General features: G+C 38.6%; 1 protein-coding gene and 1 long non-coding RNA gene across 3 annotated transcripts in view; one reads left to right on the top strand and one right to left on the bottom strand.

Moving 5' to 3' along the window:
- Window positions 1–16,863, top strand: part of ZNF318 (zinc finger protein 318) — a 28,694-nt gene extending 11,831 nt beyond the window's left edge. The window contains exons 5-10 of the mRNA XM_077161869.1: window positions 2,136–2,235; window positions 5,387–5,688; window positions 10,414–10,617; window positions 11,082–11,181; window positions 11,988–12,106; window positions 12,394–16,863. Coding sequence (XP_077017984.1) covers window positions 2,136–2,235; window positions 5,387–5,688; window positions 10,414–10,617; window positions 11,082–11,181; window positions 11,988–12,106; window positions 12,394–15,771 — 4,203 coding nt within the window. The 3' untranslated portion in view covers window positions 15,772–16,863. The remainder of the gene's footprint in view (window positions 1–2,135; window positions 2,236–5,386; window positions 5,689–10,413; window positions 10,618–11,081; window positions 11,182–11,987; window positions 12,107–12,393) is intronic.
- Window positions 884–14,503, bottom strand: LOC143684685 (uncharacterized). Of its 2 annotated transcripts, none has more exons than XR_013176128.1 (3): window positions 14,128–14,503; window positions 13,301–13,581; window positions 884–1,106 (listed from the first exon to the last, which is right to left on the bottom strand). It is a non-coding gene; the product is annotated as an uncharacterized LOC143684685 (long non-coding RNA). The 2 variants fall into 2 exon arrangements; XR_013176129.1 differs by having other exon boundaries at window positions 14,090–14,129.
- Window positions 16,864–17,173: the final 310 nt, after the last annotated feature.

The raw sequence follows: 17,173 nt of genomic DNA, 5'->3' as shown, positions 1-17,173 counted from the left end.
AATGTTAGAGTACAAGAATAACAATTCCTGAAAAATAAGTTTTTAATTTTATTTCATTAAATTTAAGTAGCCATATGTGGTTGGTGGCTACCATACTGGACAACACAGATACTTAGTTCATGATTTTGCAAGTCAGCAATTTAGATAGGGCTCAGTAGGGCAGTTCTAGTCTCAGCTGGACTTCCCCATATATAGGTGGTTAGATACACCAATTTGTTTTCTTGGTGATAGAAGGATTTCAAGAAAGTTGGCAGAAGCATGTAAAATCTGTTGAGACATGGGCTCAGAATTCACACACTGCCATTTCTGCCAAATTCTTTTTAACAGAGTAAGTTGAGTTCAGTCCAGATTCTAGGGGTTGGGAGGTAGAGTCTGTCTTTTTTGGGGAAACTTCATTAACGATACAAGGAAGGGAATAATTGTGGCCATTATTGTGAATAATCTAGCACAAATCAGTATATAAAATATTTTATATCACATGCCCTCAATTTTGATGAGCGAAAAGAGTGTATCTTTTAAAATACAATACATGTATGTTGTATACATATATGGCCAGAAGGGAAGATATATAAAGTACGAACAATGTATTTCTGATTACAAGTGTCAGAGGCTGCCAGCTATAATTTTTTCTGTGGCTTTAGCATTTTAGCAGAGGGCCCAAAGGCTGAGATCAAGATGAGAGATAAAAGTTTGTGAAACTAATTTTGAACCTCTAAGCTCACTTGGCATGAAACAGCCAGAGGATTTATCAGGGAGGTTTGAGGATATTGGAGCTTGAAAATTTATTCAGGGGACAGTATTATGGTTTATTTTTGCTATTCCCTTCCCTCTAGGTTAAATAAGTAAAACTTCAAGAGAATCTTTAACAACATTTTTATGACACTTTTTTTCTAAAGAAAGTTTTTATGCTGCTTTAAGTTTCATTGGGTTGCCAGGCTTTAGGAAGGAAGCAATAAGTAAAATACTATAATTAAAGATGCACGGACTCAGGAATGATTTTTGTGATGGCAAGAAACCATCATCACGCGCCTCAGCTAACTGCCATTCATCAGTTGACCGTCCCTTTGCAGCTGACCACCATTCCTCAGTTGACCGCCATTTCTCTGCTGATGTGAAAATACAATAATTAAAGATGTTTTGAGCAATAGGTAAAAATTATGTAGGCATGAGAAATAAAAAATAGAAGAATTTGGAATGCAAAAGATTAACATTAATTTTTAAGATCCTTAATAGCTAGTAATTTACTTTGTTTAGGAACATAAAGATGTAATATACGTAATTTTGGTTTGCTCAAAATAATGAAGACCTAAGGAGAAAAAAGGAAAAATTGGAGATCAATCTCATGTTTTTCCAGTTTTTAAAAACAATAATTAATCCTTGGGAAGGGGGTAAAAAAGAAACCTTGATTTTCCATTGTCCTTGGGTACCTCAAACTTCAGTCTTAAGTTCTGTTGAAGTCTTTTAGGAAGGAGGAGAATAGATTCAATCAAGACTAAACTTAAAACTTCAGAGACAGTGAAGACTGAGCTCTTTTCCTTTACTCCCATGCTTAAGAGCCTAGCACTTAAGTCAGGGCTGATACACACAGGTATTTCACCCTAGCTTATTTAGGCAAGCCATATTTGTTTTTTCCATTAGGTAAAAATTGCAAAGATTGTAAGTTTTAGGGCAGATGGACCTAGATTTTAAATCTATCCTTACTAATTGAATAACTGTGTGTAAATTTCTTCTATAACTTCAGTTTTCTTACTGTAAAATAGAGACTGTCATGAAGATTAAGTAAGGTATATATAATGCAACTAACAGTGCCTCACCCATAACACAGTCCCTTCTTGATGGTTTCCTTTGGGCTTAGAACCACTAATAGTTGCTGTCAGTGGCTTTAGGTTGACATTAGTAGTATACTGCTTCCTGTGAAAGAATAATACTTTCTGGGCAATGTAGGGCTGAAAAGAAAGAATGAAATTTCACCTTGTCTATAAAGCCAGAGCTTCTGTGGACAGACATTTCAATCCTTGCATTCAAATGTTATCTGGCATGAGGGCTTGTTAGAGGAGAACCATAGAAAAAGGCGGGGGGGGGGGGGGGGCGTGTTATTGGAAGCCAAAGGACTCTCACCATTTTGTACTTTGCAGGTTATTGAAGAAAGGGAAAAGTTAAAGAGTGATCGGGAAGCCCGCCAGAAGAAGATGTACTATCTCAGGACTGAGCTGGAGCGGCTTCATAAACAACAAGGTATCAGACACTCCTTTGCACGACTCCCTTCTTTGTAGAAACTTGAGTAGGAGACCCAAATGGATAGCTTTTGGGGCTCTCAGACAGATTCAGCAACTTGAACTCTTTTACAAGAGTTTTTTCAACATGATTAGATTTACAGAAAAGTTGCCACAATAGTTCAAAGAATTCTTGGATACTCTTCTCCCAGATTATTAACAAATTACTACCTTTGCTCTATCCTTTTTTCTCTTTCTCACTCCATATGTATATGTATAAAATTTCTTTATGAACCATTTAAGAGTAAATTGTAGATGTGATGCTCCTTTATTTCCAAATACTTGTGTATATATTTTCTAGTAAGTAATTCTCTTACATAGCCATAGTACTTAACAAAATTAGAAAATTAACATTAGTACAATGCTATTACCTCATTTATAGATCTTATTCATATTTTTCCAGTTGTTTCAATAATGTTCTTTATAGCAAAAGAAAACCCAAGATTTTGCATTGCATTTAGTTGTCATGCTTTCTTAGTCTGTTTTAATCTGTAACAGTTCGTGACTATATTTTTTGACATTGACATATTTGAAGAGAAAGGGTCATACATATATAGTTTTTTTTTTTTTTGGCTCTTTTCAGTTTATTGCGTGAAGAAGTTACACTAGTCCAAGTTAAAAGCAGACCCCAAATGGTTACATTATACAAGCTGTGAGGTTTTTAAACTTGTGACATGGGACAGAAGGGGAAATTTTTACAGATTACAAGGAAATCCTTACTTAAACTTCAGTGAGCCACAAATACTTAAGGATGAACCTTCAGCTGGTCATCCTTAGCCAGTCCAGTTTCTTTAACGAACTGGCATATGTTCTTGAGCAGATCACCCCGTAGCTGAATCACTTCTCCGTATTCTGGATGCTCAGTTACAGTACCATTGCAGGCAGATTTCTCAAACAGTACCATTGCAGGCAAATTTCTTCTCATATGCCTTCACTAGTTTCTTTTTATTGTGATCGTCAGCGATCTCTGGACAGTGGTAAGGATCTTCCTGTCGTTCCTCTGTTGAATTCTTACATGGATATAATCCTCAGTCCCAGCAGGAAGCAGGTCATCACCCTTACTTGCATCAGCAAAGGGGCTGAAAGAGTAAAGGTTCTGGATAGTGGACATATGATATGATTCCTTTGATTCCTTTTCCTTGGTGGAATTGGCCTTTGAAAGATGGCAGCGATGGAAGAAGGTGGGCAGGGGCAGGGAACGGAGTGTTGGGAAGTGAATGGGCTCAAGGGGGAGGCTGCTGAGTCCTCGGCAGCGGCTCAGGGTCATATATTTTGTAGAATGTCCCTTAATTTTGATTTGTCTGAAGTTCCTTTCTGATTAAATTCAGGATATATATTTTTGATGGAAGTATCACAGAAATGATGCTGACTTTGTATCAGGAGTTAATTTGTCCCATTACTGGTGATATTAATTTTGATCATTTGGGTAAAGTGATGTCAGCCATTTTTCCTTACTATATAATTACTATTTTACCCTTTTTAATTAGTAAGTATCTTACAGGGGAGATATTTTGAGACTGTGTAAATATCCAGTTACTCCTCAGATTTCCACCCTTTAGTTCTAGCATCCATTGATGATACTTGCCTGAATCAGTTGTTATGATGGTTGTTAATTAGTGATTTTCTAATTTCATCCTTCCTTTTACTTTTACTTATTGGCTTTCTAAGTGTAAGGGAGAGCTTTCCCTTTCCCCCATTTATTTACTTATTTATTCATTCATTCATTCTTTATATCAATAAACTCAGGGGTTCTTTATTTAATAGATTACAATCTTTACTATCATTATATATTTTCTTGCTCAAATTGTCCCAGATTTGCCCAGTGAAACCCTGTTTAAGTTAGCGTCTGTTTCTTTTGATATATCCACATCACTTTTTGAGCACTTCCTTACTTTTTGGATAAAATATGTTCCACGATGCCTCATTTTTTATCCCGTATCTTCATCTGTGCTTTTAGGAATTCATATACACTGTGAGGAAAGGATATAACAAGGCTTCTGTATAGTGCAATTTAGCAGTGTATGCAAGAACAGGAGACAGAAGATTTAGTTGCTTCTGTTTGAGTTTAGATTGTTTAGAGCTGAGAAACTTAGTTATTAATTCCCTGAGGACTGATCCATGAAGACCTGCAATTTAGGATTGGTGATAACATTAGATGAATTGAAGGATCTTAAATCAGATAAAGTTACACATGACTTTGAATGTTTTGTTATCTTCTGAATAGCTCATTGGACTCATAATTACAACATTTATTCACCTTTTGTAGGACACATACACCATTTGTATATACCATTTTGGGAATTTATTGTATTCCTGAAACCATTCCATAGATACTTGGCTAATAACCTTGCCACAGAAGATAATGTAATAATAAAAAAAGTGAAACTAAAGAGACAATGACAGTTAAAGGCAATATATGATCCTGGATGGAATCTAATATGGGAAGAGAAAAAACTCAAAAAAATATTGGGACACATGAAAAAATTGGATTAGAGACTATAAGCTTTATATCAAAGTTAAAATTTCTTGGATTTAATAACTACAGGTAAGGTGGTTACATAGATGAATATTCTTGTTCTTAGGAAACGTGGCTTTTCAGGGAACGTGATACATACAATATACATTCAAGTGTTCAGAAAATAGAGTGATAGATGGATTGGTAGATATATGGATAGATAGAATATTACAGCAAATGAGGGAAAATGTTACTATTGTTAGATCTGGGTATCTGGATAATAGGGTATTCGTTGGAGTTATGGGGTTTGTATTGTTTTTGTAACTGTCCTATAAATTTGAAAGTATTTCAAAATAAAAAGTTTAAAGGAAAAAAAGGGGGTAGGATACCTGGTAAAAGAAAGTAAGGAATAATGGGAAAATAAATTTAACACAGTAATTATATTGAAGCGGGGGTAGTAAAAGTAATCATCCATCTTTACCTCCATTGGAGCTCTCCTAAACCAACCCATGTGGAAGCAGAGTTATGCTTGATCTTGGAATAATTTGTGGGAAAAGATTTTATAACCATAGTCATAAGAGATTACTATTAGTGAATGAAAAATGGCTCATCAACTTACTTTCCCTATGTTGTTTCCTTTTGACATTGGACTACTCAGGAGAAATGCTTCGCAAGAAGCGAAGGGAGAAGGATGGCCACAAAGACCCACTCTTGGTGGAGGTGAGTCGGCTTCAGGATAACATTATGAAGGACTTGGCAGAGTTACGACAAGAAGCAGAAGAGGCAGAAAAGAAGCAGTCTGAACTGGACAAAGTGGCTCAAATCTTGGGAATTAACATTTTTGATAAATCCCAGAAGTCTTCAAATGACAGTAAAGAGCCTACAGAGAAGCCTGGAAAAGCTGAAAAACCTAAGAGCCCAGAAAAAGTATCATCATCCTCAAACTCTTCCAACAGCAAGGTAACAGCTTTTCAATTTCTACTGTCTTTTTTATTTCCCATCAACTCTAACCAAAGCTTTCTATTTTCTTAGTTTCCTTTTCCAACTTGTTCTTACTCTTATTAGAGTTATTTTCTTAAAGCGTAGATCAGAATGTGGAACTCTCCTCCAGAATGTCATTAGTTCCCCATTGCCCACAAGGTAGTCTCCAAAATCCTAGGCATTCAGGACCCTCTATGATCTTGTTCCAGCATTTATTCCTTAACTCAGTCCTGTCTGGTTTCTAATCTTCTTACAACTTATGTATACCATTTGGGGGTTCATGTTTAGTAACATGGTCACCATCAGTGTTGCTAAAGCCATTGTGCCCACCCCCCCTAACTTTTGTTCCCTTCAGTCTTAGCCATTCTCAATGAATGGCATCACTATCCAACAGTTTTCGTTCCCTACAACCTGAAAATCATCCTCAGTGCTTCCCTCTCCTTAATTGTGCCACACTCAGTCATTTAGCACATTCTGCCAGTTCTCTTTCCAAAGTATATCTCAATTCTGTCCACCTCATTATCACCATTGCCATCCACGTTCAAGTCATCTTCAGTTCTTAAATGTACTCTATACTCTTAATCCTTTCTCCACATTATACAGAGTGATTGTGATACTCCCTTGCCTACCCCTTTAACCCCTTTTTATGCCTCTTTCTCCCCTTACTCACTATTTTATTACTGGACTCTTAATTCCTCAAATACAGTATCCCCTCTAATCCTTCTTTTCCTTCTGCTTACCATACAAACCCCACTCTTTCTTTATTCCCTTTTCTCACTAACTCATATTCATCCTTCAGATCTCAGCTTAAGTTACTTCCCTGATTCCCTTTCCTGGTTCCCCAGACTGTTAACTTTGCCTGATATGCATTCTCACAATATCTTGTAATTTTCCAAACTTAGCATTTATGGTAATTATAATTATATAATTACATGTGTAGTTATTTAATATCATTCCCCTCAAAAAGATTTTAAGATTCGATGAATCAGAGGCCATATCTGTCTCATTCACCAATATAGTCCCCAATACATAGGTCAGTGCCTGGCATATAGTAGTACTCAAGAATTATTTGATTGAATAATAAATCTGTCTTTTCAAACTCACTCCCTGCTACATCTTACGTGCCCACCGCTTCAAAATACTCAGTTTTCCAAATGTGCATATGCTATTGTATCTCTCATTTTGCAATTAATGATCCTCTTAGCCTGGAATAATCCCAACCCCACTCATTCATGAAGGCCCAAATTGATATCTGTCTCCTCCATGAGCAATCTTCAGAATTCCACCTAGATTTAATCAACCCGTCTTTAACACCCCCAGAATATATTACTTGCTTCTTTATGAGATTTATTTCACTCTTTTTTTTTTTTTTGTATGGTGGGGGTCATGTTTCATTCTTTTTCCCATGTGATATCCTGTTATTGAAGCACCATTTGTTGAAGTTTTTATTATTTTGGGGGGGGGGTTGGGGGGAGTATACAGGCCAGGAATTACTCTGAGTCTCCCACATGGCAGGCAAGAATTCTGCCAGTGAACTACCCTCGCACCTCCTCATTCTGTCTTATTTAGAGATTGTTCTCATGTCTATCTCCATCATTAAATGAGAACTTTTTGAGGATGAAAGAGTATAGCTTATTTATGCTTGTTTTTCACAGTATCCAGGTAATGTTTAATGCATAGTAGATGCTCAATTAATGTTGGATGTAGGAAAGAGGCTATATGTTTGTTTACTTAAAAAGCAGAGTTTTTTTTTTTTCACATTTTTTATTGTGAATATATATACAAAAAAAGTGATAAATTTCAAAGTACATTTTAATAAGTAGTTTTAGAACAAATCTCAAAGTATGGTATGGGTTATTCTACCACTTCAAACGTTTACTTCTAGCTGTGAAGCAAATTTATTGAAATATATTTACATACCATGCAAATCATCCAAAGTGTACAGTTTACATTAGATGTATTTTTCCCATATACCACCCTATTGTTAACACTTATAATAGTGTCATACGTTTGTTATAATTCATGGAAGACCCTTAATGTGACCATTAATCACAGCCCATCATCTGCAAGAGTTCACTGTGTTACGCAGTCCTATGTTCAATCTGCTAACTTCTCTTCTAGTAATATACAAGACCCAACCCCTTTCAACCACATTCACAAACATAATTTAGTGCTGTTAATTACACTCACAATCATATGCTACCATCACCACTATCTGTGTCCAAACATTTGCAGTCAATCTAAATACAAATAGAAAGAGGATATTCTGTATTCTCTGTCAACTAGCTCTAACTTCATGTTTTTCTGGAAGAATTCTCTTTCTCAACTAGGTAGGACTGTAGTCTTTTATACCTGGGTCATTGAGTCCAGGACCTTTGATAAGAAAAGAGCTTGAAAATTCTGGCCCTTTGTAGTTGACTGTTTATTCACCGTTGGTGTGTTTTTATGCATCATCCTTATGATTATCTAACTTCTTGGTTTTGATGAGTCTTTGTGTTCTTTGAAGCTAACAGTGATAGGTTGCAGCCCAGTTTTCATCTCAGCAGTAAAAAATACTGTATCTACAACCTTTCTTTCCTACTTGTCCTTGGTATTTCTTTTTTCTTTGCTCCCCTTGCTTCTCTTTAAAATGCATAATTGGCTTGAGGTTTTCTTTCTCTTTCTTTTCATTTCAGAACAATAAACACATGCACATACATAATTCTGCCTACATAGAGACCTTGGTGTATGTCGCTCCAAATCCTCCTCTTATGTTCATTCATTCATTTTACTGTTCATTAATTCATTTAACATATATTTAGTGACCACCAAGAGACTGCAAAGCACTGTTCTGGATATTAGGAGAATAGCAGGAAACAGTTTAGACTTATTCTTATGAAATGGGAAGTCAGCTAGTGATCAATGAAAGGGAGTGGTAAGGGGTATAGGAAAAAAAATAGGGTGAACAAAGGTTAAAATATATTGGGTTGGGCGGGTCACAGTGGCTGAGTAGGTCACCTGCGATGCCAGAGACCTGGGTTCAATTTCCGTGCCTGCCTATGTTAAAAAAAAAAATTATATATATATATAGGGTAGATGGAAATACTACTGGACAATGAGAGGGAGAGATAAGAGGTTTGGTATGTATGAGTTTTTTCTTTTTCTGGAGTGATTCAAAAGTTCTAAGAAATGGTCATGGTGATTAATATACAACTGTGTGATGATATTGTGAGCCATTGATTATACACCAAGTATGGAATGTTCATATGTTAAGAATGTTTGTATTTGTATGTTGTTTTGTTTGGTCAATAAAAAAAGAAAAAAAAAGAAATGGAAAGTCAGACAATAAACAAGCAAGAGTTTGTTAGGTAATAAATGCCTTAAAATAGAAAACAGAACAATGTATATATAGTGAAGCTAGGGAAGACCTTTTGGATAAGATGACATTTGACATTCTATGCCTTTTTGCAAATCTTTATTGATCATCCCAGTGTATTTTGTTACTTACTTTGCTTGGCATATCATGAACATCTTTCCATGTCAATAAACACACTTCTATAATATCATTTTTAACAGCCTTCAATTGTTTTTTTGTTGTTGTTGTTTTTGTATGGATACCAAAATTTAACCAATCAAATCAGCTATTGTTTGATGTAATAATTTCCTTAAGATAAATGTCAAGTAGTGGAATTGCTGAGTCAAAGGGTGTATGGAATTTAAAAGTATGTAATAATGAATTTCTAGTTTATCCTTAAGAAAAATGATGCCAGTTAATACTTCCACCAGCAGTATAGAACTAGCCCATCTCCCACTTCCTGGGTATGATCTCTTCAGCGACTCTTGAATAAGACACCAATAGAGAAAATGATCTTTGCTGTCCTAATTGTTTCCTTTTCTCTGTCTTATATACTTTTCCCCACCAGTCAGTATTTCAAGCACCCGGTTCCCTCATCTTGTTTCCTGGCGAATTCCTTTCATATTTATCCTATTTGTGTTCAAAATTACCCTTTTTTGTGTGCTGTACTCCTGATATTAACCAAAATTTTCATTTCCTAAGTGCCTTGTTCCCAGCTTGCAGACAAATTAATTCATAAAGTATTTACTATCAGTAACTTAATGTTGAAGAGTTGTTGTGTTCTAAAAGAGAATTTATGATAACCGAAAGTTATTAAATACTAATGGTGATATTTTAGGCAGTTAGAAATATTTTACCCATATCAGAATGCATCTGTGTCTTTTTTCTGCATTTTCTTTGCTTAACCTGTCAAGTACCTTTTCCATTGTGTTGTTTCTTCCCTCCCTAGTTGTTATGATTTTTAAATTTAACTAATATATTTAGTTGCATAGGTAACACAATCAGCATCAGCCAAAGGAAATACAGTGAAAAGACTCCTACCCACCCCTTCTCCCAGTTCCCTTCCCCAGAGGAAGCAGTGTTTCCACAGTCTTGGATATTCTAGAAATAATTATGGTATTTAAGTAAATATAGTGTCATTATGATTTTGATTATGATTTATGATGAGTAAGCACTATGTAGTCTAATAATTTCATTTGAACCTTGGAGATAGGTTTTTCTTGGGATGTCCCATGATTTCTATAGCTTTAGACACTGGAAATATGGTCACATGGCTTTATCTATTATTGTGATAGACTGCTTGCTTTTTTTAAGAAGAAAGATGTAGACTGCCTTGAATTCTTTCTAAGTGCAAGTTTTTCTCCATTTAGGAATCAAAGGTAAACAGTGAGAAGTATCATACTAAGAGCCCCAAGCCTGCTGAGCTCCCCCAGCCAGCTACTAAGCAGTCTGATCAGCCCATTACTGCCTATGAGTATTATGATGCTGGCAATCACTGGTGCAAAGACTGCAACACCATCTGTGGGACCATGTTTGATTTCTTCACCCATATGCACAATAAGAAGCATACACAGGTAAGTGTCCTGCCCTCTGTTATTTCTCCTCTCTTTTTCCTTCCCCTCAAACTTCTATACACCCATCTGAATCACAAAACTGGAAAATGAAACATTCTCATATGGGCAAGAGCCCCAATTTGAAGAGCCGAGAAATACCATCAAAGGAGACACCATCCCCAGGGCTCAGTCTAGGGAACCTGACTGTAGCTAAACATCATGATAAGTGTAAGTGAGGCTTTTGCCTCTTTTGTTTCCTTGAGTACCTGATTTTTTGTTTCATTTTATCCATTGCTAGTACTTGCTCTAACATATGTTTACCTTTTCCACAGGTTGTTTCCGTTTAAACAGTTGGCAGAGGGGGGTGGGGGTGGGTAGTTGGGGGCTTCTGGTCCCTTGGTCTTATGTGTAGGGGGAAGAGAGAGAAAAGTGGGTCATTGAGTTTTTAGTGCTGTTGTGTGAGCGCCTCTGCCTCTTGCAAATAGACACTGGACCCCTACAACCGACCTTGGGCTTCAAAGACCCAGAGTGAGGCCAAACAAGATGCTGTAAAGCGCACTGACAAGATAACTGTTCCTGCAAAAGGTACGTTTCCTCCCAGCATCCTTTGTGGTTTCCTTATATTCAACCAAGGAAGAGGTGTCCCTGAACTAAGGTATTAGGAGATGGCATAGAGTGAACATAGCCACTCCTTTTAACAAAGCAGTAAGAATGCCTTCTGTACTGGATTTTGAAGAAATAGATCTATAAGACAAGATCATTCTTGATCTTGACAAGATCAAGAATCTACCCATATGGCCAAAAATACAACAGGTATAAAACATATACATACCACTCTAGAATAGGCAGAATTGTTTTTGTCATTGGCATTGGCTTAAACCTCATTTATTTGAAATCCAGGTGAAAAAAGAATATAAAAGATGTATTAACTTATTTTAACTGCCTTTAAGATTCTTACCTTCACAAGTAGTCAATGCTGCTGCATTCTGTAGATCTATAGACAGTAAATACCTGAGTAATTAATACCAACATAAGAGATCCTCATAGAAATGTTACTGGGCTAACTGGGAGTACCATTTTTGAACATTCTGAGATGCGTAGTGCTAGCTGGAGTTTGAGAAGAATCAGCAACAGACATAGGTCTGGCACAGGGCACTCCTGAATTAACCAGTTAGTGTATTGAAGCGTTAGAAAGCTAGATGTCCAGAATTCAAATTTAGATTGGGAAGATTATGCCATTGAGATTAATCTATATTCTACTTCTGACTCCAAAATGGGTAAGGTACTCTAAACCATAGCATTTTACTGCAAAAGGGAGGTGAGATTTCCTTTGATTGCTGTTTTCCTGGGTAGAAACAGCTGTTTCCTTGACTTTCTTATACTTCTTCCAGGCTCTGAGTTTCTGATTCCCGTCACTGGATATTACTGCCAGCTATGTGAGGAATTCTTGGGGGATCCAATTTCTGGAGAGCAACACGTGAAGGGTCACCAACACAATGAGAAATATAAGGTTGGTCTTTGTAGTAGCTTTAGAACTTCCACTTTCTGCAGTAATCCTTTGGACTTTGTAAAATACCTTCAGAGCCAGGAAAAGTCATTGACACTTCACATTCCTTGTAATGACTAGAAAGTTCTCTTCAGTTGTAGAAAGAGATGCTGAGCTGATAGAATCATCTATATCCTACAAGAGAATGACTTTAGGGATTTCTACTAGATGAATTCTAACAATGATGGGGTCAAGATTTTCTCTTTTGTGGTATTTGACCAGTTATTGAGCCTTTTCTTTTCTTTTCCCAGAAATATGTGGATGAAAACCCATTGTATGAGGAGCGGCGGAATCTGGACCACCAGGCTGGCTTGGCTGTGGTCCTAGAGACAGAACGGCGACGGCAGAGTGAGCTTAAACGCAAACTTAGTGAAAAACCAAAGGAAGAGAAGAAAGACAAAAAGGCAAAGGTCATGAAGGAAGTAAAAGAGGATGACAAGGTCTCTGAAGAATTAGAGGACCAGCTCTCTGAGGGTGGGAACTCCCCTGAAAAGGCTGAAAATAAAAGGAAAACTAGCATCAAACTCCAATTAAAAGAGGAAGTAAAGAAGGAATCACCATCATCTTCCTCTTTTGGGAAATTCAGCTGGAAGAAGCCAGAAAAAGAAGAGGAAAAAAGTTCAGTGGTGGCCCCAAGTATCCCTAAGGAAGAGACTGTGGAAAGCAGTAAGGACAAAGAGGAAGGCAAAGCTGAAGCTGGGAAGGCAAAGCCTATCAAAATCAAGCTCTCTGGGAAAACTGTTGTTGCACATACCAGCCCTTGGATGCCTGTTGTGACTACTTCAACTCAGACTAAGATCCGACCCAACCTGCCTATCCCATCCACAGTACTCCGCAAGTCAAGTTCAGCCACAGTGAGCAAGCCAGCTCCTCTTAACACCTTTCTATCCATCAAGTCCTCTGGAACCACGGCTAAGCCTCTGCCAGTGGTCAAAGAGTCTTCAGCTGATCTCCTCTTGCCTCCAGACATCATCTCCAAAGCATTTGGAGGGGAAGAGGTGATTCTAAAAGGTTCTTCAGAGGAAAAAATGGTGCTGGCTGAAAAGAATGAGCCATCCCATATACCTGAGCACATGTTACCACCCCCTCCACCACCACCACCACCACCACCACCACCACCACCACCACCACCACCCCCTCCACCACCCCCAGTTATACCTCATCCAGTTGTTCCATCTTCTGCTCAGGCAAATGCTGTCCTGGCTCCAGTAAAATCAAACCCAGCTGTATCTCAGGCTTTCAGCCCTGGCTTCTTGGGGCCTAACATTTTGAATCCAGTGTTGCCTGTAGCCATCATGGCCTCAGCACAGCCAGCTGCCATTCCTTCTGATGAGACAGCTCCTGGGGTGAGTGAGAGTGACCGTGACCAGGCTCTATTCTCTGTTTTAGTGCGTCCTCCACCACCCCTCTCAAGTGTGTTCAGTGAACAAGCTAAAAAACTAGAGAAACGAAATTCATGCTTAGCCACAGCCAACGCTAAAGACCTATATGACATCTTCTACAGTAGTGGTGGAAAGGGGACCCCTGAGACTAAGCTAAGCAGTGGTCCATTGGCCAATGGGGAAAATACCAGCTTCTCTAGAGCTGAAATTTCAGATAGCTCTTCCACTTCTACTTTGAACAACAGTGCATCCCAAGAGGAGTTGCCCAAAGATAAGGATTTGGTCACTGCTTCTTTAATCAGCAACCCTGAAAAGCCCACCGTAAAAACTCTTGTGTCCCTAGGGAAATGGTCAGTTGTAGAGCACATAGACCCCAAAACCAGAAGCAGCAGCCATGGCTTCCTACAGCCTCTGACAAGGTTGTGCCAAAGCAGGCCTTATGAAACTATTACTCCAAAAACAGACAGCTTGGCCATGTGGACTTCTAGTTCCTTCCAGAGTGATATTGACAGGGATATGTCTCCAGAGGAAAAAATCGAACTTGACTTGGGAGACCCACGACCACCTGGTGTAGAGCCAGCCCCTCAGCGATCAGATACCCACTGTTGTAGCATGGAATCTCAGAAGTTGGTAGAAACCTGCATCATAGAAGCTGGTAACCAGGATGAAGAAAACCAAGAACTCCACCGATCTGAAGATTGTGGAGAAGTTGAGGTAGAGACAAACATTGAACTGAAAGAAAGGACAGCAAAGCACTCTGAGGGGATGGTAGAGGAGAGAATGGGTATCAACATTAAGCCCCACAGCATAGAGGGTTCTAATTTAAACCATGGCAACAGATACATGTGGGAGGGAAAAGTGGAACAGTCCACATTACTAATAACTGACAGAGAGGCTGAACAGTCCAAGAAACTGATGACAGCAAGTGAAGCTCAAAATAAAGTAGTGGATGAATTGAGTACAAGGGCTTTCTCTTCCACAAAGGCAAAAATAGACTCATTTCCATCAGAAACTAAGTCTTTATTTCAGAACCTGCAAGATATACCTGTGAAAAATTCTGCCCCAGAATTGCTTCTTCAGTCCCCAGCCAATTCAAATGTGCATTTAATAGATAGTACACAGGAGCAAGCAGTTTCAAGTGGTAGTGAGGAGTGGCTAGAAAATTCAGCTCTGGAATCAGCTTTTAGAACTTCTAGTAACAGAAATCTCAAACTCACGAGAGATAAATCAAAAGACTTTCAGGATAAAATTATCTATGATCTGGCTATTTGGGATGAGAACAAGAAGAGGCCAGAAACCTGGCAGAATCCAGAGAAACCAGAAGCACTGGTACTACATGATGTCCATCCAGAATTAACAGTGACAATAGAAAGCAAGGCCTCGGAGGTCTTTGAAGCTACAGACTTAAAATTAGGGGAACTTTCTGCCCTGGGGAATCTGGGGGATATGGGTGATTTCTGTAATACTCGGATGGAACCTGCACATAGATCCCCAACTGCCCTGTCTCAGAAAGTGTGTGAAGAAGATTCGAAAGTGTGTGAAGAAGATTCTACACCATCTATAGGGTATAATCCCTCCACTTCTGCTGGGTTTGAACCAATCCCATCCTTTTCTGGATTTCCATTATATTCTCCCAAAACTCTGGTGCTTAACTTTGGGACAGAGTGTGAACTCTCTAGTTCTCACTCATCTAGTCCCAGAAATGGGAGGATCACTCCTCCTAACATTTTGAAAACTGGACCATCCATAGGAAATGTTGACCTGGGCTTGGGAGGCCTCGATGTAACACACCAGGCTCTTGACCTCTTAGCAGGAGGGATGATGCCTGAGGAAGGAGAAGAAACTTCTCAATTAGAGACACAAGAGTCCCTCAGATTGGAACCAGAAACAATTAACCCTTCAGGCCTTGGGCCATCTTGCCTTCCAGACCTCGTGGACTTTGTCACACGGACATCTGGAGTTCAAAAAGAGAAATTTTGTTCTCTCTCTGAACCAGATGACCCTCATGAGTGTAGTTCCCTGGAGATGGGACCAATAGAGCTAGAAATACCGAATGCATCCATCACAGAGGTAACAGTTCCTCACATAGATGAGGACAGTGACCACACTTTGTTAAGAACTCCATCTTCAGGATCCCCTCTACGAGAGCAGGTACTTGGAGGTGATATGGTACCTCAGGAAATGCCTGCAGAAGAAGATGCAGTTGATGCCGTCCAAGACCATACAGAATCCAGTGTTCATGGCTAAGAATATACATCTAGAGCTACTTGTGGATGAATCAAATTGGCTTCTAGAAATCAGATGCCCAGATGGTCAAGGACTAGTTGGCAATCTCATCTGGAACCTACACCAAGAGATGAATCAGCAACTTACAGTAAATGTTCATTGAAGCTAAAAAATTTACCTCCTTTCCTTTTTTCCTTTTCCTACCAGACAAATCAATCATAGCTTCAACTCTACATATCTGTAAGAAAGTATTTTCTGTTAATTTTTTTTTCTGGTTATTTTCTCATACTTGTCATTAAAATCAAATGTCTTATCTGGTCACCACATAGTGTGCTTTGATTGTATCTTGGCTTTGACTGTCGATTTCTAGAATGTGGGGGAGGAGGGAGACAACGCTGACTTCTCCAACTGCTATGTTGTATTCCCACCCAATTTCCTGGGCAGCAGATGGATCTCTGGGAGGAACACCACAAAGCTTGCTGTAATGGAAAACTTCTGATGAAAGAATTATTCATCTCTTAGGCTCCCAGTTTGGAAGGGCGTGCCTTAACATTGTTTGAAATGAAGCGTGAGTAGCTCTTTTGTTTACTGCTTACATCTCAGTGGCATGTCAACTCTCACACTTCCCTTAGTGTGTTGCCTTTGCTTGAGATGGTCCTACTAACCCACAAACCTGTTTGGAAATGACTTCAGTACAGATAGAAGAAAATCTAGCAGGCTCACTTTGGAAGACAACGAATTGGTAAGGCCTATTGATGGCTCAATGCCAGAAGCATATATACTTTTGGGGGTCACTTTTATTTTTGAAATGACCTTTTGTTTATTGTATTGTGATCCAGTAACACTTTGTGTTAAATTGTTCAGCAGCCATTTCTGTTCTGAAGAGGTAGAAGATCTGAAACTTGTCTTGGAATCGAACTTACTCTCTGTTCCACAGACCCATGTTTATCTCATCCTCTACCTCTCCCTTTCTCAAGTTATTTCCACCATAGTGTGTGTGATGCTTCGGGTTGTACATTTTGTTACAAAAGATTAAAGAATTCATGAATCGTCTTGGGCAAGTTTAACTTTATTTTTAATGTGTTAATTACTTGGAATAAATGTATTACCTCATGTTTCTTTCTGGATTTTTGTTTTGAAACCACTCACATTTCAATGCCAAAGGAAAATAGGACAATAGAACAATGAACCCCTGGTGTCTGTCCTCACCCCCATCCTTCCAACCATTCTTTCCCCACGTGACAGAGCTGCTTTCATTATGGTTTAAATGTTAGTTTATACATTCTCTTCTCCAGTGCTGACTGGATAGATAGCAATGGTGGGTAGCAATGGTGGTCTGGTACTGGCGTCTTCCTATTGTGAAACTTTATACACTTTATGCTAGCTCTCCCAAGGGTTCCTCTGGGAACTGAGCTCCCTGAGG

Source organism: Tamandua tetradactyla, chromosome 5, assembly GCF_023851605.1.
Source record: "Tamandua tetradactyla isolate mTamTet1 chromosome 5, mTamTet1.pri, whole genome shotgun sequence".
Classification (NCBI taxonomy): Eukaryota; Metazoa; Chordata; class Mammalia; order Pilosa; family Myrmecophagidae; genus Tamandua; species Tamandua tetradactyla.
The sequence above is the reverse complement of the archived record's forward strand: the minus strand, read 5'-3'. Positions and strand labels throughout refer to the sequence as shown.